Genomic DNA, 27303 nt, shown 5'->3' on the forward strand with positions numbered 1-27303 from the left:
TTTGTATGCATTACCTGAGAAGGGTCATAGGAAGGTAGACCTTCTCTTGGACCAACTTCAAGTTCAGCTTGTTGTTGCTGCTGGAGTTGCCTGAAACACAGAACATAGCACAATGGGGAAAAAAGAAACCATGACAGCACTCATTTAAATTACTTGTACTACAGAAAGCAGAACTGGCTCTGCCCCCGTTCACACAGCAGGAAACACCATCACTTCCACTCACTGATTTCCCGCCCAACAGCTGCAACAATAATAACAAACCAGCCCACGATTAAATTATTACTTTCTGCTTTTATTTCTAGCCTCGAATTTGAATTCCTCAACAGTTTTGTGAAAATTTATCACAAATGTATATTTTTCTGAAATGTAGGTCAGAGATAATCATTTGAATTGACCAGTTAAGACCACAGGCCAGATTCTCCCACCCCGCCCACCGCAAGAACGCCATGGGCGAGACGCCGACAATGGAAAACTCCATTGACCTTGGGCGGGATTCTCCAGTCGCTGGGCGAACGTGGCCGGAGAATCCCGCCCGACAGAAAAGGTTTTGAAACGTTGTAAAAATAGTTCCCTTTTCTTTACTTACTTATTCATGGCATGTTGGTGCACCTGGCAAGAACTGCTTTTGCTGCCCATCGCTAACTGCCCAAGAAGGTGGTGGTAAGCTGCCTTCTTGCACCATTGCAGTCCTTGGACTGAGAGTGGTGTGAGGAAGAGATCCGGAACTTTGTTCCGACATAAATGAAGGAACAATGTATCTTTCCACGTCAGAAAGGTTTGGAGGGGAATCTGCAGTTCCCTTGTTCCAGATTGTGAAGGTCACATGTTTGGAAGGTAATGTTAAAGGAGGCTTGATGATTAATAAGTGGATCAGGGTTTATGGGAAGATGACAGGAGAATGGGAGTGAGAACATTTCAGCCAAATAGCCTAATTCTGCTCCTATGTTTTATGGTCTTATGGAGTTACAACAGTGCATCATGCAGATGACACACACTGCTGCCACTGTGCCCCAGTGGTGGAGCAAGTGAATGTTTAAAGCGGTGAATGGCATGCTGATCAAGTCGGCAGTTTTGTCCTGGATGACATTGAGCTTCTTGAGTGCTGTTGGAGTGTACTCATTCAGCTAAGTGCAAAGTATTGCATCACACCCGTGTCTCGTAGGTGGTAGAAAGGCATTCTGAATCAGCAGGTGAAATATTTGCCGCAGCAGACCCAACCTCTGACATGCTCTTGTAGCCCCAGTAATTATGTATCTGGCCCTGTTAAGTTTCTGGTCAATGCCAGGGAATGGTAGGCGATTCGACTGTGGTAATGCCACTGAATAACTTTTTATGCATATAGTCCTGTACTGTAGTTTGACAGGTTGGCATCTCAATTTCAGACCTTTCTGATGCTGCTCCTGACATGCTCTTCTCATTGAATGGCCGATGGCCTGTGGGCCACCTTTAGTTGCGTTCGGCTCAACCCTGCGCACCTGAAGGTGAAGTTTGCCCTGTGCAGTGCTTCGATCCAGAATCCTCCCCTTACCTCCCTGCCAAGTTCTTCCTCCCACTTTTTCTTTGTCTCATCCAGGGCAGAGTGTACCTCTTTTATCAGTTGTCCATACATGTCCACACCTTCCCTTCCATTAGCTTGTCCGTATTCAGTAGTCTTTCGAGCAGTGGCTGTCCTGGAATCTGGGGGTACGTTGTTGTTTCCTTGTGGAGGAAGATTTTGATCTCTATGTGACTTAGGTCGTCACCCCTCGGGAGCTGGAACTTCTCTGTGAGTTCCCCCAGGGTTGCTACTCTACCATCCGTGTACATGTCCCCCTCATTCTGTCTCCACCTTTTGAGGCATCCTATTGCAGGAGTGAACCTGTGATTATTGCAGATGGGGACCAAGGTGAACATTTTGGTTAGTCTGAAGTACTGTCTCATTTGATTTCACGTTCAGAGCATGGCTATTACCACTGGACGTTTTGAGTATCTAGCCAAGGGGGATGAGAGTGCGGCTGTGGCTAGTGCTCAGAGGATGTCCCTGCACAAGGACTCTCCTCCGTTCTCACCCACTCTGCTCCCTGTTCCTTGACCCAGCCTCGTACTCTTTCTGCAGTAGCCGCCCAGTGGTAGAATAGGAGGTTCAGGAGGGCCTGGCCTGCCACATTTCTTCTCCTTTGCCGGACCTCCTTCCTAATCCTCGGGCACTCCCCACTCCCTCCCCAAACAAACGCCATGATTAACTTATCCACTATGTTGAAAAAGTACTTGTAGATGTGGATCGGGAGGGACCTGAACAGGAAGAGGAACCTGGGCAACATGCTCATCTTGATCGTCTGCACTCTCCCTGCAAGGGAAAGAGAGAGTGAGCCCCACCTCCGCAGGTCCTTTATAACTTCCTTCAACAGACTCGTCAGATTCCACTGTGGATTCGTGCCCAGTTGTGGGCTATTTAGATCCCTAGGTAGCGGAATTTTGTTTGGGCCAGTTTGAACCATAGCTCTGCTGCTCTCCGCTACGGGTTCACAGGGGAGAATTTGCTCTTAATTAGGTAGGTTTGTAACCCGAGAAGGCTCTGAACCCCTTCTGGAGTTTCATTATTCCTTCAATGTTGGCCAGGATGTTCGGTATGTAGAGGAACAGGTCATCTACATTAAGCGAGACTCTATGCTCTCTGTCTCCCCTTTGGATACCTTCTCCACCCCTTTGCCATTCTGAGGATGATCGCTAGTGACTCGATTGCCAGGGCAAACAGCAGCGGGGAGAACAGGCATTCCTGCCTCGTGCCCCTGTGCAGCTGAAAGTATTCAGATCTGATGGTGTTTGTCTGTGCGTTCGCCATGGGAGGGCTGTACAGTAGTTTCACCCATGAGGTGAACCCTGGCCCAAACCCAAACTGTTCCAGTGCCCCTATGAGGTACCTCCATTCGACCCTGTCGAAAGCCACTTCAGGTGTTCTCTCCCTGGATGGGGTCACGATCACGTTCAGCAGGCGCCTGATGTTCGCTGTTAGCTGGCTCGTCTGATCTTCCGGGGCTATCTCTGGTATGCAGCTCTCCAATCGCCTTGCCAGGACCTTTGCCAGGTCTTTGCGTCAGTGTTAAGGAGTGAGATGGGTCTGTATGATCCGTACTCCATCAGATTTTGTGTCTTTTATGAAGATTAGCAATATTGAGGCCTAAGCCAGCATTGGTGGCAGGGTTCCCCTTGCTAGTGAGTCTGTGAACATCTCCCGCAGGTGCAGGGCCAGTGTGACGGAAATGTTTTATAAAAGTCCATCAGGAATCCATCTGGCCCCAGTCCCTTCTTTGCCTGCATGGAGTTAATGCTCTCCATGACATCACTCAGTTCTAATGGTGCTTCCAGGCCCTGTTTCCTATCTTCCCCCACGACTGTAATGTCCAGTCCGTCGAAGAACTACTTCATCTTTGAGTCTCCCTCTGGGGACTCGGAGGTGTACAGTTCTCAGTAGAAGTATGCAAAGGCTTTGTTGCTGTTCTGGCACAATGACTGGCTTGCCGCTCCTGTCCCATACTTGGGCTATTTCCCTCGTGGCTGCCTGCTTTCCAGCTGGATGGGCCAGCGGGCAGCTGACCTTGTCTCCATGCTCATAGAAGGTCCCCCTCCGTGTCTGGTGGAGCTGGTTCACTGTTTCCCACTGGAGAGCTGGCCAAACTCCATTTGCAGCTTTTTCCTCTTCGCCAGTAGTTCCATGGTCGGGGTTGAGGAGTACTGCCGATCCACTATGCAGTCAACCAGCTGTTGCCTAGCCGCTCTCTCCTTCCTATCTTTGCGCGTCTTATATGCAATAATTTCCCCCCTTATCACCGCCTTCATGCCTCTGTGAATGTGGAAGGTGAGACCTTCCCATTTTGGTTGCTGGCAACGTACCCATTGATTGGTGCTTAGCATTGCTGCTTCACTGCGCCAGGGACCAGGGTTCAATTGCAGTTTTGGGTGACAGTCTGTGTGGAGTTTGCACTTTCTCCCCATGTCTGCGTGGGTTCCCTCTGGGTGCTCCAGGTCCACAGTCCAAAGATATGCAGGCTAGGCGGATTGGCCATGCTGAATTGCCCCTTAGTGTCCAAACGGTTGGGTGGGGTTACTGGGTTCAGGGTGGGGCATGAGCCTAGATAGGGTGCTCTTTCAGAGGTTGGTGCAGACTCGATGGGCCAAATAGCCTACTTTCTCTATAGGGATTCTATGATGGCTTGTGATATCCGTTCACAGGATGCCTTATTGTCGACGAGGGCAGTGCCCAACGTCTGCAACCTCACATCCTCATTGTGTGGAGCATGGTCGCAGACTACTATCGCTGGAAGCACCGCTTTCCCCACCATGAAGATGTCGATCCTAGTGTAGACCCTGTGGACCTGGGAGAAGAACTTATTCCTTGGGTGCGTGAACCTCCAGGAGTCCACTGCTCCGATCTGCTCCATGAAGGTGTTCAACTCTCCTCACCATGTTTCCCCGATTTAGGGCTGGATTTGTCCGCCAGTGGCTCCTGAACGCAGTTAAAGACCTCCCCCGCCCTCCCATAATGAGTCGGTGAGAGTCGATGCTGGGGATTTCTGCAATGGTTTTCTTTATGAATTCCACGCCATCCCAGTTTGGAGTGTACACGTTTACGAGGACCACTGGTGCCCCTTTCAGGATACCACTAACCATGGCACACCTGAACCGTAACCGGCTTTATCACCATGAAAGCTGTCCTCCTGTTGAACAGTATGGCCACCCTTCTAGCCCTTGTCCCACAGCACGATTGGCAAGTCTGTCCCACCCAGCTCTTTCTTACCCTTAATTGGTTCTTTTCCCTCAGACTTTTCAGGTGGGCGAAGACTCTGGATCTTTTCACTGGGCCATTAAGTCCCTGACGTTCTAGGTGACTTCCTGATAAGGGGGGGGTGTGTTCTGGTTCCCTCCCTCCTGTGGGGTAAACCATACTTATCTTGCGGCTGTGTCTCTGGGTCCAAGGTACACTTAAAGAGAAGGTCGAGGATCAGGAGAACTGGTCGCGCTGCAAAAACCTTTGCATTGTAGGCCTGCCGGGTACAGCCTCCCAAATTGCACCTTGTTTTTATATAGGGCTGTCATGGCTGTGTTGAATTCAGTCCGGCGCTTGGCCAGGTCTGCCCATTGTCTTGGTACACACTGATAGTGTCCCTCCCACTACAGGGCTGTGTGTGTCTTGCCCAACTCAGGATCTTCTCCCTGTTCTGGTACCGTTGCAGCTTTGCAACGATGGCCCATAGCTGCTCTCCTGTTTGGGCCTCAGCCAGAATGATGCGTGGGCTCTGTTTATCTCTGGGGAAGTTCTCCGACCCTGACCAGCTAACCCAGCATCTGGGCCATGTATCCGGTGGGGTTCCAGCCCTCAATATCCTTTGGCAGGCCCACAATGCAAAGGTTTTTGCAGCGCGACCAGTTCTCCTGATCCTCGACCTTCTCTTTAAGTGTACCTTGGTCACCACCAACCTTGCCATTTCCATCTTCAATGAGGCGATCCAGTCGCTGCTTTCTGCGCCTCCAGCCATTTCGCAGTCTTTTCCAGCGCCACCTTGAAGGGGGCCAGGGCTTCCGGGACTGCTGCTTTCGCCGTTGCCATCATCTCAGGTTCGATGGCGTCTCTGTGCTTTAGGAGCTCCAGTTTTAGGAGCTCCATCCACTGATTTATCGGCAGGTAGTCCGGCATGTGCCTCGGCAACCTGACCTGTTTGGCCATGACTGGCTCCATCTCACTTTACGTGTTCGACGTCGTCTTGTTCATCCTTTCCTGACTCTTGCTGATCCTGCCATCTCTTCGGCTCTGAGAATGATTTGCGGGCATGTCTTGGTAGCTGTGGCGATCTTGGTGGAGGTTGGGGGAGGGGGATGTTGGCAGGTTTAGTGGTCTATTTTGGGGCTAAAAGTGCAATATTTCCAGGAGGAGAGCAACCTTTCCTGCATCCTCAGCACATCCCCATCACTGGAAGTCTCAAGAAAACAATATTTTTTAAATATGGATTTTTTTTTATAGTTGAGAAAATGAACAAACATGAAATTATTGGACCAGAGTGTTTAGCAGTAACGATGAACTTGTTCACCATTAAAAATCCAGTTATACCTCCTTCAATAAGGTGTAACTTTTTACATGCGTTTTTACAGCAAAACGAGCATAGGAGTGGAATTTTTCACCAGTTAAGTGATTTCCAACGGACTGCAGTCTGAGCACTGCACCCTCTGGAGAATTACAGATTCACTGAGTGAAATTTGAGGTCACCTGTGGGTAGATTTTAAAGATGCGACCTTTTGGAAAATCACAAAACTTGGTGTCAGTGGGCCAATACATTCCCACCTGTAGGTCATCTTCCTGAGGTGCATCATCAGCAGCAGGTAGCTAAACTATAATTAACAGCCCATTTGTAGACCGACTGGGAATGCAGCAGGGGTCTTCTTGGCAGCTTGTAGGCCCACCAATGAGGACTAAGCATGGCAGGTACCTGGAGGCAGGTGACAGTGGCTGGCATGGGCAAGGCCACCTACACACACAGCCCATCCAGCAGAACGTCAGCAGGGGCATCCTGTGGCATGGCAGCTGATTATTTTATTAAGTTGAATACCTCTTCACAGGGTGCCTCAAGAAGGTGCTGCTCTCAAGGTCCTCATCCTGCAGCGAGTTGGATCTGCAACTTCAGAAACCTGCCCAACTTTGATTGGACAGCGAACCGAGAGGTAACCTCTTAATTGGCAGTCTCCAGGAAGATTCTACCCACTGAGTGCAACTTCTGGATTTCTGCATCGAATGGACTCTAGAAGCTGCCGTCAGTTTCCGAGGAGGAGCAATGATGCTGAACACTGACAATTTTGCCATCATCATTACTGCAAAGTCAGAGCTCACATGAATCACACAGTCCAGGGAATGGTTTCAAACTGGTTGAAAGATCCGAAACTCAGAGTGGCAGAGAACCAGCATTGTCCCTTTCATGAGATCTCAAACAGGCAGGAATCTGGCATCATACTTCTCAGGTGCAAATATTTATGTTATGTTTGAATATTCTTCTTCTCATCTCTAAATTTTCGTCACTGCTCCCTCCTTATTGCTTAATATCATTGTAAAAGAGATACAAAGAACTACAAAAATTTATGCTGGACTTGTATCAAATCTTAGTTGGACTACACTTGCAGTACTGTGCACATTTCTGGATGCCATACCATAAAAGGGATATGGGGCATTAAAGCACAAAACGATTTACAAGGATATAGAAATATGAGGGTCTACATATTAGGAATGGATGAACAGATGAAAGCCAATGTTTCTTTCACCTTCAAAAGAGAAATCTGAGGGGTGACCTCCTATATGTCTCTGAAAGGGTTTCATAAGGGTTGACATCACAAATCTATTTCCACCTGGTCAGAGGGGGGGGGGGGGGGGGGGGGTGATGAGAAGGGGGGAGAAAGAAAACAAACTGGTGGATAGTCAGCAAGAAATCAAGTAGGTAATTCAGAAGAGATTTCTTTACCAGGGAGTAGAGATCAATGGTATAGATGCACTTAGTGCTGGATAGATGAGCATATGGGCGGAAAAAGAGATTAGAAGATTATGCTGATAGTTAGATGAGGAAAGATGGGTGGAGGCTCAAATGGATCATAAATGAAGCATGGACCGGTTAGATTGAATGACCCGCTTCTGTGCTGTAGATTCTGTATACAGAACTTAAGGCACTATGCATGTTTATAACTTGGTTCCTCCCTGTACTGACACTTTCTGCCTTCCACAGCATTTTGTCCTGGTTTGGCTTACCCGCTTTCTTCCTCGCAGCTGCTTTGGCTCTGACCCCATTGATAAAGATTATTGCAGGAAATTGAACTGAAGGAAGTTGACACAGTAGGCAGAAACTGCTAGAATAACAATGACCAAAAGCAGTGAAAGTCTTAAAGATATAAAAACAGAGACTTGACGAGTGTAGCAGGAATACAAAAGAATGATTATGCAGCGTTTTTAATATTGTAAAACAGTTCAAAGTGCTTTCAGGAATGTTATCAGACATTTTCACATCAAACCACACAAAGGGATAGTAGCACAGGTGAAAGACACAGGTAGAAGAAGCACCCAAGAGAAGGAAAGCAAGGTAAAGAAGTGGAGAGAGGTTGGGAAGGAATTCTACAGTTTGGGGCCTGATAACTGAAGACATGACCTCCAGCAGAGAGGTAAAGCAAATCAAGGATGCACAAGTGGCTAGAATCGGAGGAATGTTCATGGAAGGTTGCAGGGTTGCAGGACATTACACGGGAGTGGGCCTGCAATAGAATGCTCTTTCAGAGGGTCGGTGCGGACCCGATGGGCTAAATGGCCTGCTTCTGTACTGTGGTGATTCTACGATTCTCTCTCTTTATTACAGTAATAGGAAGAAGCAATGCCATGAAGAAAATCTTTAAAATGTAGATCAAAGAACACAAGTGGCGATGGGTGAACAGGACTTTGTGCGCTCAGGGTATGTCCTGCAAAGACAAGTTTCCTCTGGCCCACAATGTTCACTATCTAGAAACAACAAAATGCTCTCAATACAGCACCATGAAACCAGCCCAATCTTAGATTTACAGGTCTGAGGTCTATCCCTGCAGGCCTCCAGTTCTACCCTGACTGAGAAGCAGAAGCCTCGAGAGACACCTTTGAGGCTTTGAAAGAAATAAAGAGGCTGAGTGCCACACTCCACATCTCAAAGTAGCCAGAAGCAAAAGGCATGAAATGCCTATTAAGAGTTTTCTTGTAAAAAAAAAATTGATGTTGAAATACAGACATTTTCCATTTCATTGCTGACACAATTTGAAAGAACACCAAATACTGACTCAAGCTAAAATGTTAATCCATTTTGAGTCACAAATTTAATTGATCAATTAAAATAATCCCATCATAGTGACCTTGAAAACACTAAACGACATGTACTGAATGGTAACATTCCAATGATGCATTTTGAAGTTCCATTCTGTCAAAATGTTGCAAAAGACATGCAGTGATGACCTGATTTAGTGCTATTAGGGTTAGGGTTAGGGTGCAGGAGCCAAAAAAATATTGATTGCTCTAACAGCATTTAAAAGAAACAATTATGTAATGTTCTAATTAAACATTAAAAACTAAACATAATTCCCAAAGGTTTAGAAGGAATAAATTAAATTTATGACCAAGTCATGTGTACCAGGGAGTTTTGTGGTCATGGATGGACTGAGTTGTCATTATTGATCTTACCACTCATATAAAATTAAACAAATTAAGGTCAAAGGGACTACAAAAATAAAAAACCATAATAGTGTGTTGTTTATGAACTGTTAGCATTCTTACGCAAACTACTGCCATATTTCAAATAAACTTTGAAAGGTCATGGTCACGAAGATCACTTTTTAACACAACAATTCAAGGACACATAGTGGGTGATTACACAATAAAGAAAGTTTTTTTTGTAACTTGACCACAAAACATCACAGCAACAAAGCAGCAAGTGAGGACATGTCATCACAATATTGTACAACAGAATATCGAGCCATATATGCTCATGAATGTTGTAGTTTGTTTTAGTGGATGTGCCATCAATCCTCGAGATACAGCTGAAGCCTGGATCATTAACTGTGATCAGATGCCAAGACTTGTTCTTTTCCCCTAAGAGATCATTCTAACTGTCGGAACTGGGCTGATATGAATACTGATGAACTCTAAGCCATAAAATACAGTGAATTAAAGTATAAGACAAGCACAGTTCGCATCAACAAACTGGGGGCTGAGAGGCTATGTTCACCCGCCAGAGTTGAATGGCTTCTTGTTTGTGTGGCATTAGGAACGGTACCCAGAAGCGATTCACTCTCACCATCCATGCAAATTTATGCATGGCAGGGAACGCAAGGGATTTTGTTCCGAATCCCACCATTTTGAGTAGGTGGCCCGATTGCAAGATCCGGTGGCTGGCCCCTCCCCTCCCAAATGGGAATTGCTTGGTCACTCACCACCTGTACAACACGCATGAGGGTGATCTCCCCCCCCACCCCCCCCCCCCCCACCTCCATCAATCACCCCTGCCTGGAAGTTAAACAGCGATCCAGTCAGAAACAGTGAAATAATTAACTTTTTCACTCACCTGTCCCTTACATCTGCTGCTCAGACAGATGCCTAGAAAGCATCAGCTGTTTCTTCATAGAAAACCAAAACCACATCACAAGGCTTTCAGCCCCCTCAGGCCCTTTGATCTGCAAGGCTTTTATTCACTTTCAAAGAGATAAAGCTATGAGTAGGCTGCAATTGACAGCTTCCAAATAGCCAGGTATCTAGATTGATTATTTATTTTCCTTCATGCTTGAATGCATCTCAAGTAGTCTGCTGTGAATCCAACCGTAATGTTTAAAAACATCTCGTTATGATTGACAGCTCCTGACCACAACAAAAGCAATTGAGTGCTACTGAGTGCTTTCTGCTGAGCAAAAGGAGGAAGTGAAAGCATTATACCCTAGATGTTGTTTCTTTCCTAACGCAATTTTCGCCCCTTATAGGGAACTACGCAACCGACTGTGGGCAATTCTTTTCCTCATTTTAAAAATCTTTTCAAATCATTACTTACGCAAATAGACAGAAATCCTGCAGTACATAATTTATGATTGGATACTTGTTAATATCCAGATCATGCATTCTGTACGATAAAGATTTCAACTCATAAGGAATATTGCCCCCTTTTGGAAATATTATCAGCTTGTTTAATATAAAAACAATGCATTTATTTGTAGGAGAGAGGATGGCACTGTGATATCATCACTGAACTAGTAATCCAGGGTAATGCTCTATGGAAACAGCTTCGAATTCCCATGAGAGCACATTGTGAAATTTGGATTCAATAAATAAAAATCTGGAATTAAATCTCAGGGAACCATTGTCAATTGTCGTCAAAACCCATATGGTTCACTATTGCCCATTAGAGAAGAAAATCTTCCAGCCTTATCTGCTCCCTACATGTGACTCCAGATCCACAAAAATGTGGTTGACTCATAACTGCCCTCTGAAATGGCCCAGCAGCCAGTCAGTTCAAGGACAATTAGGAGTGGGCAATAAATGGTTTCCCAGCCAGCGATGCCTACATCCCAATGAATAGAAAAAAAAAGAGAAATGTCATTCGCAAACCAGATAGGCCAGTTAGCATTTCATTAGTATGCAATGATTAAAAATGTAATACCACGCATATAAATGCAGAACAAAATAGAAATGAGAGCCAATGTCACAGTAAAAGGAGAAGCATAAATAAGAATGAATTGCTTACATGGGCACTGGAGGCGAAAAAGGAACTGTGTAAAATGAAGGACCATAAAGAGAAGCATGGATACATGAGCTTACTGTGCTAAAGTGTGTCTCAGTAGAGACTGAAAGTTCAAACCAATGGAATCAGCTACTAATTTGGTAGAGGCAAAAAATGTTAAACTTGAGCTTTCCTCCAAACTTTCATTGACAAAAGGTAGATGGGCATCGGAATGTTTAGCAGGATAATGGAGACTATGCTGGCATTCTTGCCCCAACACTTGTGTGCCCAAAGGATCTTACTTGGTCCCCTCCAGCTCCTCAACGGCATGCTACCACTCAATCACATTTTTGCAGAGGTTCAGCTTGCACATGTATGGTAAGTACACCAGCTCTACCTCACCCTAAGTCATCAGTATGTTATCAAAAATCACTGCACCCTTCCCACACCGCTGCACCCTTCTCACTGATCCCATTCCACCACTACCCTCACCTCAGACTTAAGCAAACTGCAAGAAGCCTTGATGACGAGTAAAACTAAATTCAGATTATTTCATTCTCTATGGTCCATAATTTCCTGGATTGCACTTGAACAACAACATACCAAAATGTATTTTAATTTCTGTGCTAATTTTGCCAATGCAAACTTTATCGAAATTTGCTATAGCAACCATTTGCCTACACTACAATAGAAAGTTGGAGAAAAAGTGCAAATGCAGGGCAGCCAACAGGGTGCAGCTGTCTCTACCCTGGAACCTTGCTCCATAGCAGAGTGCCTCTGCTGCTCCAGTGTTGGGGAAAAGACCAACACCTATCTCCATCCACAATGTGCCTTTGCGAAGCAGGACTGGAAAGAGATGCACTGGTTTTTGTCAAGGTTCATCCTGAGTGCTCTGTAATGCTGGAGTCTGTGTTCTATGCACACCAAAATAACCATCAACTGCTTCAGGAGGGCCATCAACTTTGTGAAAAAACACATATCTGGTCTGCCTGAAACATGCTGCTCTTTCCGTGTAATGAGCTATCGATGGCTGAATGTGGCAGACTGGCACAGTCTGAAATCCAAGACTACATGCTGAGGTTTGTGGCAGCTACTGGAAAGGCTCAATGGGGAAAGCTACTGCCCTGCTGCCACAGAACACAAGAGGGTGGAAACTGTAAAACCCTTCGGGCTCTATGTACCAGAGAACGTACGTCATGAAAGCTCATTGTACAACCTGTAATGGCAAGTGTAGGGAGGTACCTCATGTAATGTATTGTAAGAAACTGATCTGCATCGCGCTTTATGCAATGTCAAATTTGCACTATTACATAATGTACTTTTATAAATGTTATGAATAAAGTATATATTTGGAAAGTAATTATACAAATTAGGGGCACCCCAATGGAAAGACCATTTTAGTTGCTCTGTCCTTCTGCAAGTATGGGTGAGTGGCAGGGAGGGGGAGCATGGTTGAGTAATGACAATGGTACACTGTACTTGACCAAGGTGCACATACGATGATGATCAAACAATGACCTGGGAAAAGTGAATGAGCAGCACTTGGAAAACAGTAAAAGTAGGCAATCATGGTTACTGTCACGGTTGAAGCCAGATCCATTGGCTATTTCATGGGTACTATTTAATCATTCCCATGATCATTCATCTTTTATTAATCTATGATATAATGTAGTAAGTATGCATTTAAGTTTCCAAAGAACGCTGACAAAAACAGGCTTATTAAAAACAGTGTGAAATACAGTACAGACCAGCTTGAGATGGGATATTTTATAGTCCCCACAATTTAGCTTATGACGATAACTGTCTCTTACAGAAATAGCAGAAATCAATTACAAAGGCACTACTTAAAGCATACAAAGTGTGGGGATATTTTGGCAATTCACTAAGCACTTTGAACCTTTGCAGCTTAGAGCGCACCTTCAAAATTCTCTTAAAAGTAGCCTGACATTTCAATCCAAAATGGAGCAGACAAAAGTAACCATTTGTTTGTACCGATCACAAAGGTGTACCACCATGACCCCCTCCCCCTTCAAACGAGCTATGATGCTATGGCCATTCCCCGCAGGGTATGCCACCCTGGGCCCCCTTGTGTGGACAGAAATGCGGAATCGCATTCTTTCAGATGTAATTGCTGGAAATTAAACAAAAATTAAATTTTTACTTTTTCTTCGACTCTCAAACTCTCTCCTATCTTTCTTTCCCCTCTCTACTTTATTACATTTATTTGATTGGACATTGAATTCAATCTTTCAATCTGATTGATTAACGAGATACACAATTACTTGCCCTATTCCAGATTGCCCGGCGAGAGTCTTGCACCATGTGTGTCTTTAACATACCGCAACACTCCACACAAAAGTTCTTGAAAATCAAATAGGTAAGGGAAAGCTTTACAAGCGGCGCCCACTGTTGGTTCACCGTATATTTCAATGAGTTTTAAGTGTATTCTATACATTTTAATTCACTTTATGCCACCAACTTGGCAACATAATAGGTGAACATACTATTTAATACAGACACTTACTTTACATTGGTATTCGTGCAGATAATATATTCAATTTCATCTGAGTAGGGATTCTGGAAAGTAAAACTGCTGGTTCTTATCCATAACCACTCCCTGCTTTTTGTTCGGAAACGGTACATCACTGACAGGACCTGCCCTTTCAATTTCACAACCTTGAGAAATGAAAACAATTATTAGATACATTCAGTTTATTCTAAGATTAACGAACATGAAACTAATGAAGGATTTATCATATGAATTTGTGACTTGATGAACTGGACTTTCCTCATACACAAACAACCTTGTTTAGGCTTCAGTTAAAATACTGTGTCCTGCTATGGTCCTCGCATATAGTAGGTGATTTTGAGGCTTTGGAAAAGAGGCACTGGAGTGGACACTCATATCCAGAACAAAACATCTTAGTTATCAAGACAAGCTCTCAGAACCAGATTGCTACAATTCAGGTAAATGTAGACTTGGAGGTGATCTGAATGAGGTTTATAAGATGTTGAAAGGATTAGTGTTCCAGTTGGCAGCTTGTTCTGATTAAATAGGTTAGGGTTAAGCAGGGGTTACACTTGCAAGTGCACCAGCCCAATCTCGGAAAAGATATCAGGGAATGATTATTCTTCTGGAGGATAGCAGACCGAAGGAACAGGTTGCCAGCTCATGCAAACAGTACGAAGTCTTATAATATCAGGTTAAAGTCCAACAGGTTTTTTCAAATCACCTGCTTTCGGAGCGCAGCTCCTTCATCAGTTGAGTTGCCTGATGAAGAAGCTGCCCTCCGAAAGCTAGTGATTCGAAACAAACCTGTTGGACTTTAACCTGGTGTTGTAAGACTTCTTACTGTGCCCTGCCCAGTCCAACATCTCCACATCACAACTCATGGAAAGTGAGAGTTGGACCCGTTTCTGCCCGGGGTGGGATAAAATAATTAGACATTTCAGGGAATTATGAGGGCTGGAATACTTTTCTGGGCTAGTTTTAACCAACTATTGGAGTTAAGTACATTTGGCAAATTTCCAAATGTTCCCCTGGGTTTTAAAACTGGTTTTGTAACTATTGTGTGTGACCGGCTGGATGGACTAGAGTCTCACTGTTTGGATGGTCATTTGTATCTCTGATCTGAAACAATGGTGTTATTGATATTGTTTCCAGTTCCAATATGTTTTTTCAAGCGGACAGCTTTGGAGAAACTGGTGATATCAATTCATTATCTGTTATTCAATTGTGGTTCACTGGGGCTTTCTGATCAGCAATAGTAAGACTCCTGGCTGAAATAAGTTAAGCCATAAAATCACTGATGAACCCCGTAGGAAGCAAGAAATGAGCTTCCTCATCACGTTACAGCACGAGCAGGGGGTAATCCTGATATGGTTCAAAGAAAAGTGCAATGTTATATGATGGAAATCATAGTAAGTGGCTAACCTCATCTTCAAAGATAACGGGCGTGATTCTCCGCCCCCCCCATGCCGGGTGGGAGAATAGAGGGAGGGCCTCCCGACATTTATCACGCCCTCCCGCTATTCTCCCCCCCCACGTCCGACCTACGCCACGAATCGGCGCTCGCCGATTTTTACGGCGAGTGGCGATACACCGAGGCCGATGGGCTGAGCGGCCGGGCCTTCGCGCCATTTGGGGCATCTGGGAGCCCGATTGGCGCGGCAGTACCACGGCCGTGCCAAGGGGGGCATAGGCCCGCAATCGGTGCCCACCGATCGCGGGCCGTGCGTCCGTAACGGATGCATTCTTTTCCCTCCGCCGCCCCGCAAGATCAAGCCGCCATGTCTTGCGGGGCGGCTGAGGGAAAAGACGGCAACTGCGCCTGCGCGGGCTGGCGTTGTCCAACCTGCGCATGCGCGGCTGACATCATCGGCCGCGTCAGCCGGCGTGACGCTTGGCGTGCGGCCTTGACGACGTTGTCAAGGCCGCGCCGCCGTGACGCACGGGGCCGCGAATCGGCCCCGGAAGTGGGCGTGAAGGCTGCCGTGTGTCACGGCCTGTCCCACGGCAGCCTTTACGATTCTCCGCATTTGCGGAGAATCTCGCCCATTAATCTTGTTCCCTAATCTTCATTATGGGAACATTAATCTTCAACAAAGTAATTTACCAGGAAACAGGCTTACAAGACAGTTCATCACTAGCGAGTTGACTAACTGACCAACTCGCCCGAGGGAAAATATATTCTCTAATCAAAAATGCAAGCAAGTACAAAGGAACATGTGAAGCTGTCTCTCAGGCCAAACCTGAATCACGTAGTAGAGCTTTCATATTCCTTGACCTTCTCATCAAGAGACTCCAGGTAGCAGTTAAGTTAGTTCACCCCACATACTGTGGAAATACAACCACTATCTAAAATGGCACAGTTGGATGAATCAGCCATCAAAATACTCACTGGATTCAAACACTCAGTGAACACCACAATTCCTTCATGGCAGTCCCCATCATCATTTTCAGTCTCGGAATTCTCTGCTTCATGCATTATTTTAAAAACTTGATTCTTTCACTTCAGGCAATGCGTTGTATAATACTTGGAACCATACCAATAACACCGATTAACCATTCCTTATGCATTTCTTGGGTTTAAATATCTAGTCACCATCTCAGATCCACTAATCAGCTAAAAGTACGACCAACTTCTGAATGCTAATCAGTAACCCTATTTTTGTATTGGAATCTGCAGATAATGTTTTATCCATCTCAAACCTTGGCCACCATCGAATCTTCCGTCTTTTGCTGTATCACAGTTGCCTGCATTCAAACAAACAAAGAACAAAGAGCAGTACAGCACAGGAACAGACCCTTTGGCCAGCTCTGTGTAAAAAGCATGCCCCGCACATCTCCACTGAACCTTTTCCCCCCTCACCTTGAACTTGTGCTCCTAGTAGTTGTCATTTCCACCCTGGGAAAAAGCCTCCAACTGTTCAACCTATCTATACCCCTCATAATTTTCTAAACTTCTATCAGGTCACCCCTCAGCTTCCATCTCTCTGCGCAAAACAATCCCAGTTTATTCAATCTCTCCTCATAACTAATACCCTCCATACCAGGCAACATCTTGGTAAACCTTTCTGTACTCTCTCCAAAGCCTCTACATTCTTCTGGTAGTGTGGTGACCAGAATTGGACACAGTATTCCAAATGTGGTCTAACCAGCGTTCTATATAACTGTAATATGATTTGCAAACTTTTATACTCGATGCCCCATCCGATAAAGGTGAGCATGCCATATGCTTTCATTACCTCCATTTCCACCTGTGCTGCCATTTTTAAGGATCTGTGGTGTTCTCAGTGTGTGTCTATGCTTCTGATGGATCTGCCATTTATTTTATAGCTCCCAACTGAATTGGATCTACCAAAATGCATTTGCCCTGGTTAAATTCCCGCTCCCTGCTTGGCTCCAGAATGTGCTGATCTAAGAAATTACTCAGAAAACATTCTATGAATTTGTCATCTATGCTATCTTTGCCTGTTGGGTTGGCGCAGTCTATATTTAAATAAAAATCTCCCATGATAATTGCCATACCTTTTTGACAAGCTCACAATACTTCTTTGATAGCCCAGCCTACCATACGATTACCTTTAGGTGACCTGTACACCACTCCCAAAAGCGATTTCTTGCCCTTATCATTCCTCATCTCTACCTAAACTGTTTCTCCATCATGGTTTCCTGAACTTTGGTTGCCCCTATTATATTAACGTCATCTTTAATTAACAGAGCCACCCCTCCACTTTTTCTTGACTTTGTCCTTCGACTTCTGGTGGGAATTTCTGGTCCCACGGCGGGAAGGACAAGGCAGGCCCGGCCAGAATAAGAACTGAATGATGAACTCCTTGTATATGGTCCATCTTTCATGGGTCAATTTTGTTGAGACATCAGGATGAACTTGACTTCCCTTTGTTGTGCTATTTACCACTCTTACATTAATATAATACATAGCTAACAACAATAACTTGCATTTACATAGCACCTTTAAGGCAAAAAATATCCTACGGTGTTTTAGTGTAATAAACAAAAAAATTAAACCAAGAGTTTCAGCGTCATGTGGGCAGAGGCCAAGGCAAACAATGGAGGTGGAAAGTCTTTTTAATGGAAAAGGAAAGGGTTGGATGCCCAACTCCAGATCAAATAGGAAACCAAGATTGCAAACAGTTAAGAAGTGTGACGGAGGAGGGGAATAAAATCATTGCTGAGGAAACAGAGTTTGTGAAGTGGGACAAAGACAATCGCTTCTGCCTTCCCAATGTTAATGACTCATCCAGGAATGGATATCAGACAAGCAGGCTGATCACAGAGTAGTTGGAAAACTTCACAGATTGCTTCTATCATTTATAACATTAACTTTCCTTCAGTAGCAACACATGTAATAATTTTATCTCTGAAATAATACCCTGTCAACATACACAAGCTGTCATGCCACAGATGAGCAAAAACCAACTGGAATACAGAGAATCCCAAGATGCATCTATCAAAATGAGACCAGTTACCAACACAAAGAATAAAGGAAGTTTCATACATTAATGGATTATCAGCTCAGCGAACAAGAAGTAGCACCTCATTGATTCAGGATGTACTAGAAAGATAGTACACACATCCTAAACCTAAGGCCAGAAAAAATAGTTAAGGAGTTCACTGTGCCTGCCTTCAAAATCAGTGTTGCAATATTACAGCACCATGCAACTATCTTAAATGAATAGTTGGAAAGATTATCTTAAAAATTACTCAATCATGTACACGAGCAACAAATGATTTAATCACATTCCACTATGGAAGGGATGCCATCTGGCAGAGTAACTACGTTAGCAAACTTTGTGACTCAGGAACTATGCAAACCGGAGCATTGCTCCATATACATATGGATTCAGTTAGACAATAACAATCAATGTTTCAGACAACCTTGAGAACCTTCTACGACTTAACATAAATATTGCAATTGGTGCATGAACCGATTCAAATATCAGTAAAAGAGCCATGTTGGAACTTAGGCCAGAAGTTTACTTTTAATGACAGGAAATCCTATCTTTTGGAGTTCCACGAGAAGCAAATAATGCCCCATGATAAACGTTAAAGGCATCAGGTGTCTGATTTTTGCACGGAGGTGGGAAACAGGAGCCAAGTGTATTTTTGTGTCAGAAACCCACCTCTGGTGGGAAACTGAGTAATTCCAGATTTTCGCAGGCAAAGCCCTTCATTAATACGGAGACAGGTTTCCTATCCAATTAAAGCTAATGGTCACAGGAATGAAGGTGGGTTTCAGAGATTCAGGCAGCCATCATTGAGGTTTCTAGCTGTCCTGAAGGAGAGTTTGAGGCAAAGCCTGTGTGTCCAGGAGGTCCTCTTCTCAGAGGGCGGCAGGAGGTCACCTCGCCATGAAGCAGCAGCAACTCAGATCAGTATCATCTCCCTGACTCTAATTCCTCCTCCTCCTCTCTCTCTTACCCACTGTTTCTCCCCTGATAAGCTGTGCCATTCCAGGGCCTCAATGTGCTCAAGGTACAGGTATCTTTAGACCCTGTGTTCAGGTTGCTGTCTGCTTCATGTCCCACCCCTTTCCTGATGCCTGGTGATCTGCCCTTCACTGGAGCCTGCTGTTCCTCATCTCCATTGTCTTTGATGTCTGACATTGCAGCACTCATTTCAGCTGTAGTTTTCCTGATGCTCAGATGGAGGGCAAACAGCCTTTTCCATTGCCCCAATGTCCACGTATTGCCAGGAGGGTGACAACCCCCTGAACTGGCTGGGTTCTTAATGCCGGCTCCTTTCCTGACCCGTGCTGGGCTGCTGTAACTTTTACTTCAAAGAGTTTAGCTCTTTAACCTATGAAAAACATGAACACTTACCTTCTTGAACTTTTATCACCTCCTGACTCACCCCGACATGGTCCTTGTCTGCTTGCAACTGCTGAACGCTAGCCGTCCAGGGAAGATTCCAAAAGAGTTGAACTTTTAACAAGCCCTTGACTTGCCTCTTCAGACCCATGCAATCCCCTACCCTTGACAAAATTGACTAGAAACAGAGGTGGGTTCCTGGCCACAGGAGTGGTGACAGCTTTTCAGCTTACCCATCTCCGTTCCAACCTGTTTGTGAAAATCCAGCCCATGATCTAATTGTCCACCATGGACTCTCACTGGAGCCTTCTAGAATCTTTCAAACCATCCTCCACCAAAGGCACTGCTTTCAGAAAGATAGCTTAGAGGGTTCCTCTACAGATAGATAACCATAGTGTGAGAAGTGAAGTAGAAGGTTGGTTAGAAAAAACTTGAAATGTACACAGAATACATGCCATATACCAGCCTGCTAAACATGCTTAATTTATTGAACTACAGTCTTTGTTCCTCTGTGACATGCATCTTCCAATACTGTAGATTCTGGTCCTATATCTTTGGTGGGGATGTAACTCATGTCCATACATTCACTCATTTTTCCACTGATCTCAGGACTCTGAGAACATCGGGATGGATAATCATACCCTGACAATTTACACTTCAGCCATTCTTCACAAAAGCTACTCAGATCTTCTGTCTGAATTTTTTCTTAGTTTCCAACCTTCACTTTAGGCAATAATTCTTTGCTACAATGTTAATGACCTGATTGTCAGTTGGTGAAGTAGGCGGCCAGAAGCTAATCCGATCTCGACTCCCACTTCAGTGTCCAAAACTGTCTCTTCATATGTCCTCAAGCAATTATCCAATCAATGTCCTCCACCTGTATATACATGATCTGAATTTATACAATTAAAAATATCAATATATGAAATGTCTCAAGATGCTTCACCAGAGGATTACCAAATAAAATTCTGGCCACATAAGGGATTAGGACCAATACACAAAGGCTTCGACAAAGAGTTTATCTTCAGAGAAGAGTGAGGGGTAGAGAGATAGAGGGGTTTAAGGAGGAAATTCTAGAGTTTAGGGCCTAAGAAGTTGAAGGCACGGCCACCAACAGTAGAGCAATGAAAGCTGACAATGTGTAAAAGGGTGGAATTAGACGAGTGCAGAGACCTTGGCAGGCGTGGCAGGACTGGAGGAGGTTACAGAGAGGATAAGAGGCAAAAGCAGGAAAGGTTTTGAAAATTTACAAAGAAGTAAATTTTAAAATCAAAACCGTGCCAGATTGGGAGCTAATGAATGTCAAGCAATCACAGAGCGAGAGTCAAGGCTCTCTGTAATGGCACAGGGGAGCAGGGAAACTCAGTAGATCAGTGATGGTGCAGGTTGGGAGATAGAGCTCATGAAGAACTGGAGCTGGCGCAGGGGAATTTGAAAATGACGTTTATACATAAAAAGTACTCGCCCCAACCAGATCCATATAAGTAGATTTCACATCCAACTGTCTTATCCATCTGACTCAAATACTTACTATTCCCAGATGGATTACACAACTAAGTTGGGCTGTGCTTTTGAAATTCGTGATTAAACCCTTGAAAAAGCTTTATTTTTCAGGTCAATAACCAACACCCTTCTATCAACAGCAACCTGCTCCACACCCGATCGCAGAGTCACAAAGGAAACCAAACTCTTCCAAGTAACCAGATCTAGGGCTTCCGATTACACGGCAGATAAAACAAGCCCTGGAACTGATGATTAAGTTCCCATATTATTCTTGGCCCGAATAAACAATACAAAAGGGTCTAAGTTTCCCACTCAGCTCATGTCTTTATCGCTCCTGGAAAAGAACCCTCTACAGGTTCAAAAGCAGATTTGCAACAGTTTCAATAACCTAACTTTTATGCATACATTATCAAATCATAATAACCAGCAGCAGCTTAGGAGGGCAAAACAATTTTATTGGCTTGGGACAAAAGAGTATATTCTCTCTATAAAATAACAGGCTAAAATCACATTCATAGACATTGTGTTACTCTTCTGACATTGCGATCCTAACAAAAACAATCATCGATCTACAATGTGGCTCTCTGAGCTAAGCATGATGTACTGTAATTAATGGGAGGGGGTGCTGAGGGAAATTTTAAGATGCACGCTCACAATAATAAAATGCAGAAAAACCTCTGGATGCATTATAGAATTTACAGTGCAGAAGGAGGCCATATGGCCCATCGAGCCTACACCGGCCACTGAAAGAGCACCCTACTTAGGCCCATACCTTCACCCTATCCCAGCAACCCAGGAACCCCACCTAACCTTTGGACACTAAGGGACAATTTATCATGGCCAATCCACCTAACCTGTACATCTTTGGACTGGGAGGGAACCAGAGCACCCGAAGGAAACCCACGCAGACACGGGGAGAAAGTGTAAACTCCACACAGTCACCCAAGGCCGGAATTGAGCCCGGGTCCCTGGTGCTGTCAGGCAGCAATGCTAACCACTGTGCCATTGTGCTGCTCACACTGTCCGCACATGTTACATAATGAACGGTTCACTTTCACTGAAATGAAATGAAATGCAAGAATAAATCACATGCACGTACAATAGGAAAAGAAGAATGCCCATCTCAGTCAAATGGAAACTGTCTGTCTAACCTAAAAGAAAATACTTCCGCTTCCCTCGTGTTACTTCATCTCGCCCCCTCATAGGTTAAGTTCCCAGTTGTGAAATAGGTCGACGAAAAGACATTATTCCTCTACCCAAGTATTTATTACCTGCTCATGAAAGGGATGGAAAATGTACGTGGTCAAAAAAAATATATAAAATCTACTGGTTTAGTTAAAGAAATTCAAGCATTTTCCATAACTTTCAATAAGAACAGAATGAACCAGAGTGCATTCACTGTTTACAGCCAGCGTGGTTCCTTCTAATATTGAGCTGCACACTCTTGTTGTTAATAGAGTCCAACCTGCTAATAGAGTTCAACCTAAACATTTTGCTAACTGGAACAAGTTGGCCAAATATACATCTTTGTATTGACATAAAAATGGTCTTAAATATAGCTACACAAGAGCACAATGCAGGTAAGACAGGTGATTTACCACAGGAAATATATCACGTGTCAGTGCATAGTTATGGTAAAACCACAAAAGGTGAGATATATGTGGTCGAAACATGCAGAAAGCTAAGATACTGAGAATGTTTAATCCATCAACAAATATATTTCTTTAATGGTGTATTTTAATACATCAGAAGTCCAAATGGAAGTGCAAGGACCGTCGGAGGCACTGTACTGTCACCAGTAGCCACAACCGCACTAGCTGATACAGTACTCCAGGAAAACCATGTTATCTTAAAAGATAAAACCGGAAAAAGCAATTTGTTGATGTTTGAGCAAAATATTCCCTGACAAGATGCAATTTTAAAAGAAAATCACTTTTCTTGGGAGGAAAATCTGGATGTCATTTTAAATAACAAATTAAGATTCAGTGCATCACACAATGTTGCCATGTAACACACCACTAGCCACAGGCATCATCATAGACGAGATCCTTGTTCCGCTTGGATAAGACAGATAATATCGCCCTATATAATTTAAATTCTTGTATCTCACGTGTATCTGCAGCATTTACACATTTTTGGGGAGAATACTCTCTTAAAATCACAACTCACTGGAATAATCACTATCTGCTGTTATCCGAGATTTTTGGCTTTTTTGCAGGAGGAAAACAATCAGTTCAGACCATTTCAAAACAGCCAAGAAACAATCCTACTGATACCTTTTGCCTTTGTCGCAATCAATAATCATTTCATTTCACAGACAGGTAGGAAAATCTCAGCAACTGAGAGAAACATTTGCAAGTAACAGCAAGTCAAGGAATACAACATTCTAAAGTAAGGAATTATTTCAGCAATTTATGCAGTGTAAACATTTAATGAGGATTTCTTAGGAAAAAGAGTTGTTTGAAATGAGGGCAATGTTTGCATTATTGAGATTGAGGGGAAGGAACAATGATTCCACCAGAGTGTCATTGATACCTAGTACTTTGGTGAACACAAAATTCACCAGAACAGATCAAAATATATCTTGTACGGCAGATAAATAATAACTGATGTCCACTTCCAAAATGTAGCTACGTAAACTCACCAAATATTTTGGGCATAATTTAATAAAAAAGAGTCCGTTCTGGGTGGGATTAGAAGGTCGTTCCCAGCGCTGCTATCAAACAACACTCTGCTTCGTTTCCATGCCCCAGTGGTGAACACCCCCCATCCTTGTGGGATATACTGGCAGCATCGTACGCTGGTTCTGGCATGACGGGGACGTTAGATTTCGGCCTCAACTTTTCAATCCCTTTTTCAGAGCACTAAACCAAAATCAGAAATAAAAGCAAAGTAAGCTGCCACAGCAGGACTGGCAGCACGAGTGGAGAGTCCTGAGTTATGTTTGAAGTCAAAGACCTTACATCTGAATTGGGTTTCAAGTAAATGAAAGGAGAGGAGGGTAGAAAAAAGAAAAAGGCAAGTTGTGATATGGTACAAGACAGGAGAGATTAAATGACAAAGCTGTGATGGTGCAGGCTCAAAGGAAGTGGTAATGGGACAAGAAAAGAAACAAAAGATGCTCCGAGAGGAGGTGCAAACATCAGTATCATGAACAGTTGTCATCCTAAAAAAAACGAGAAAAAACAAAACTGAACAAAGCAAAAAGAAACAAAATGGAGCAGAGTTTACGATCTGAAATTAGTGAACTCAATGTTAAACCCAGAATGCTGTAGAGGTGCCTAAGCAAAGGATGAGGTGCATTCCTTGAGCTATCACTGAGCTTCAACGAAACACAACAGAAGGCCAAAGACAGAGGGGTTAGCATGAGAACAAGATGGAGAATTATAAAAACAGCTTTGGGCTACCTTTGTGGACTGAAAGGAAATGTTGTGAAAATCGGTCGGCCTATCTGCATTAAATCTGCCCAGTGTAGAGGATCATAGAATTTACAGTGCAGATGGAGGCCATTCAGCCCATCGAGTCTGCACCAGCTCTTGGAAAGAGCACCCTACCCAAGGTCAACAACTCCACCCTATTCCCATAACCCAGTAACCCCACCCAACACTAAGGGCAATTTTGGACACTAAGGGCAATTTATCATGGCCAATCCACCTAACCTGCACATCTTTGGACTGTGGGAGGAAACCGGAGCACCCGGAGGAAACCCACACACACACGGGGAGGATGTGCAGACTCCGCACAGACAGTGACCCAAGCCGGAATCGAACCTGGGACCCTGGAGCTGTGAAGCGATTGTGCTATCCAAAATGCTACCGTGCCGCATCATGTGTGACAGGTACAAAAATAGGGGAACAGTGGAATAGTGGTAACGTTAGTGAACGAGTAATCCAAAGACAGCGACTAATGCTGTGCAATTGAAATTCCACCATGGCAGTGGGGAAACTAAAATTCAATTAATTAAGAAATCTGTAATAAACGCTGGTCTCAGAAATTATGGCCATGAAACTACCAGATTGTTGTAAAAGCTCATCTGGTTCACTAATGTCCTTTAAGATGAAAATGAGCTGTCCTTACTCGGTTGGGCGCACATGTCATCCCAGATGCTCAGCAACATGTTTGACTTTGAAACACTCTCTCAAATGGCCTGACAAGCCACTCATGTGTTTTTTTTAAATTAAGAGTACCCAATAATTTTTTTTCCAATTAAGGACAATTTAGCATGGTCAATCTACCTAACCAGCACATCTGTGGGTTGTGGGGGTGAGACCCACGCAGACACGGGGAGAATGTGCAAACTCCACCCAGACAGTGATCCTGGGCTGGGATCGAACCTGGGTCCTCGGTGCCGTGAGGCAGCAGTGCTAACCACTAGGCCACAGTGCCAACCTCACTCAAATGTACCAAACTACAACAAAAGTCATATAAGAATAAACAAGATGAACCATCCAGCACCAACAACGTAGGCACCAGGAAAAACAAAAGCACAACCAGCCCAGCCAACCCTGCATTGACTTTCTGATTAACATTTGGGGACTTGTTGCCAAACGTAGGAGAACAGTCCCACAGACTAGTCACATTCCCATACTTATAGTCATACACAGCAAATCATAATCTACAGCCAATGTCTGGGACACACAATGTCTACACACACACACGACTGTGTGGCAAAATTTGGCTCCAACTCCATTTACAAGTTTGCCAATGACACGAATGTCGTGGGTCGGATCTCGAACAACGATGAGTCAAGAGTACAGGAGGGAGATAGAGAACCTAGTGGAGTGGTGTAACGGCAACAATCTCTTCCACAATGTCAGCAAAACTAAAGAGCTGGTCATTGACTCCAGGAAGCAAAGTATCGTACACGCCCCTGTCTGCATCAATGGTGCCGAGGTGAAGATGGTTGACAGCTTCAAATTTCTAGATGTACACATAACCAACAATCTGTCCTAGTCCACCCACGTCGATGCTACGACCAAGAAAGCATTACAGCGCCTATACTTTCTCAGGGACTAAGGATATCCGCCTGTGTGCGTGGGTTTCCTCCGGCGTGGGTTTCCTCCGGGTGCTCCGGTTTCCTCCCACAGTCCAAAGATGTGCGGGTTAGGTGGATTGGCCATGCTAAATTGCCCGTAGTGTCCTAATAAAAGTAAGATTAAGGGAGGGGGGGGGTTGTTGGGTTATGGGTATAGGGTGGATACGTGGGTTTGAGTAGGGTGATCATGGCTCGGCACAACATTGAGGGCCGAAGGGCCTGTTCTGTGCTGTACTGTTCTATGTTCTATGTTCTATATTCGGCATGTCCACATTTACTCTTACCAACTTTTACAGATGCACTGTAGAAAGCATCCTATCTAGCTGCATCACAGCCTGGTATGGCAACTGCTCGGCCCAAGACCGTACATAGAACATAGAACAGTACAGCACAGAACAGGCCCTTTGGCCCTCAATGTTGTGCCGAGCCATGATCACCATACTCAAACCCACGTATTCACCCTATACCAGTAACCCAACAACCCCCCCTTAATCTTACTTTTTAGGACACTATGGGCAATTTAGCATGGCCAATCCACCTAACCCGCACATCTTTGGACTGTGGGAGGAAACCGGAGCACCCGGAGAAAACCCACGCACACACGGGGAGGATGTGCAGACTCCACACAGACAGTGACCCAGCTGGGAATCGAACCTGGGACCCTGGAGCTGTGAAGCATTTATGCTAACCACCATGCTACCGTGCTGCCCCTCCGTAGAAACTACAGAGAGTCGTGAACATAGCCCAGTCCATCATGTGAACCTGCCTCCCATCCATCGACTCTGTCTACACCTCCCGCTGTCTTGGGAAAGCGGGCAGTATAATTAAAGGCCCCTCCCATCTGGCTTATTCACTCTTCGAACTTCTTCCATCGGGCAGGAGATACAAAAGTCTGAGAGCACGCACTAACAGATTCGAAAACTGCTTCTTCCCCACTGTTTTTTTTAAAATTTAGATTACCCAATTATTTTTTCCAATTAGTGTGGCCAATCCACCTATTCTGCACATTTTTGGATTGTGGGGGCGAAACCCACACAGACACGGGGAGAATGTGCAAACTCCACACGGACAGTGACCCAGAGCTGGGATCGAACCTGGGACCTCAGCGCCGTGAGGCAGCTGTGCTAACCACTAGGCCACCGTGCTGCCCTTCCCCGCTGTTAACAGTCTCCTGAATGACCCTCTCATGGACTGATCTGATCTCTT

At 44.5% G+C, this 27303-nt stretch overlaps 1 protein-coding gene across 3 annotated transcripts in view; it reads right to left on the reverse strand.

The window, feature by feature from the left end:
• Window positions 1-27303, reverse strand: part of arnt2 (aryl-hydrocarbon receptor nuclear translocator 2) — a 379980-nt gene that overhangs the window by 95692 nt on the left and 256985 nt on the right. For all 3 annotated transcript variants that reach the window (XM_038814349.1, XM_038814347.1, XM_038814350.1), the window contains 2 exons: window positions 13750-13901; window positions 15-90 (listed from right to left, as the gene is read on the reverse strand). In XM_038814349.1, the coding sequence (XP_038670277.1) occupies window positions 15-90; window positions 13750-13901 (228 nt within the window). The remainder of the gene's footprint in view (window positions 1-14; window positions 91-13749; window positions 13902-27303) is intronic.

Source organism: Scyliorhinus canicula, chromosome 12 (genome assembly GCF_902713615.1).
Source record: "Scyliorhinus canicula chromosome 12, sScyCan1.1, whole genome shotgun sequence".
Taxonomy (NCBI): domain Eukaryota; kingdom Metazoa; phylum Chordata; class Chondrichthyes; order Carcharhiniformes; family Scyliorhinidae; genus Scyliorhinus; species Scyliorhinus canicula.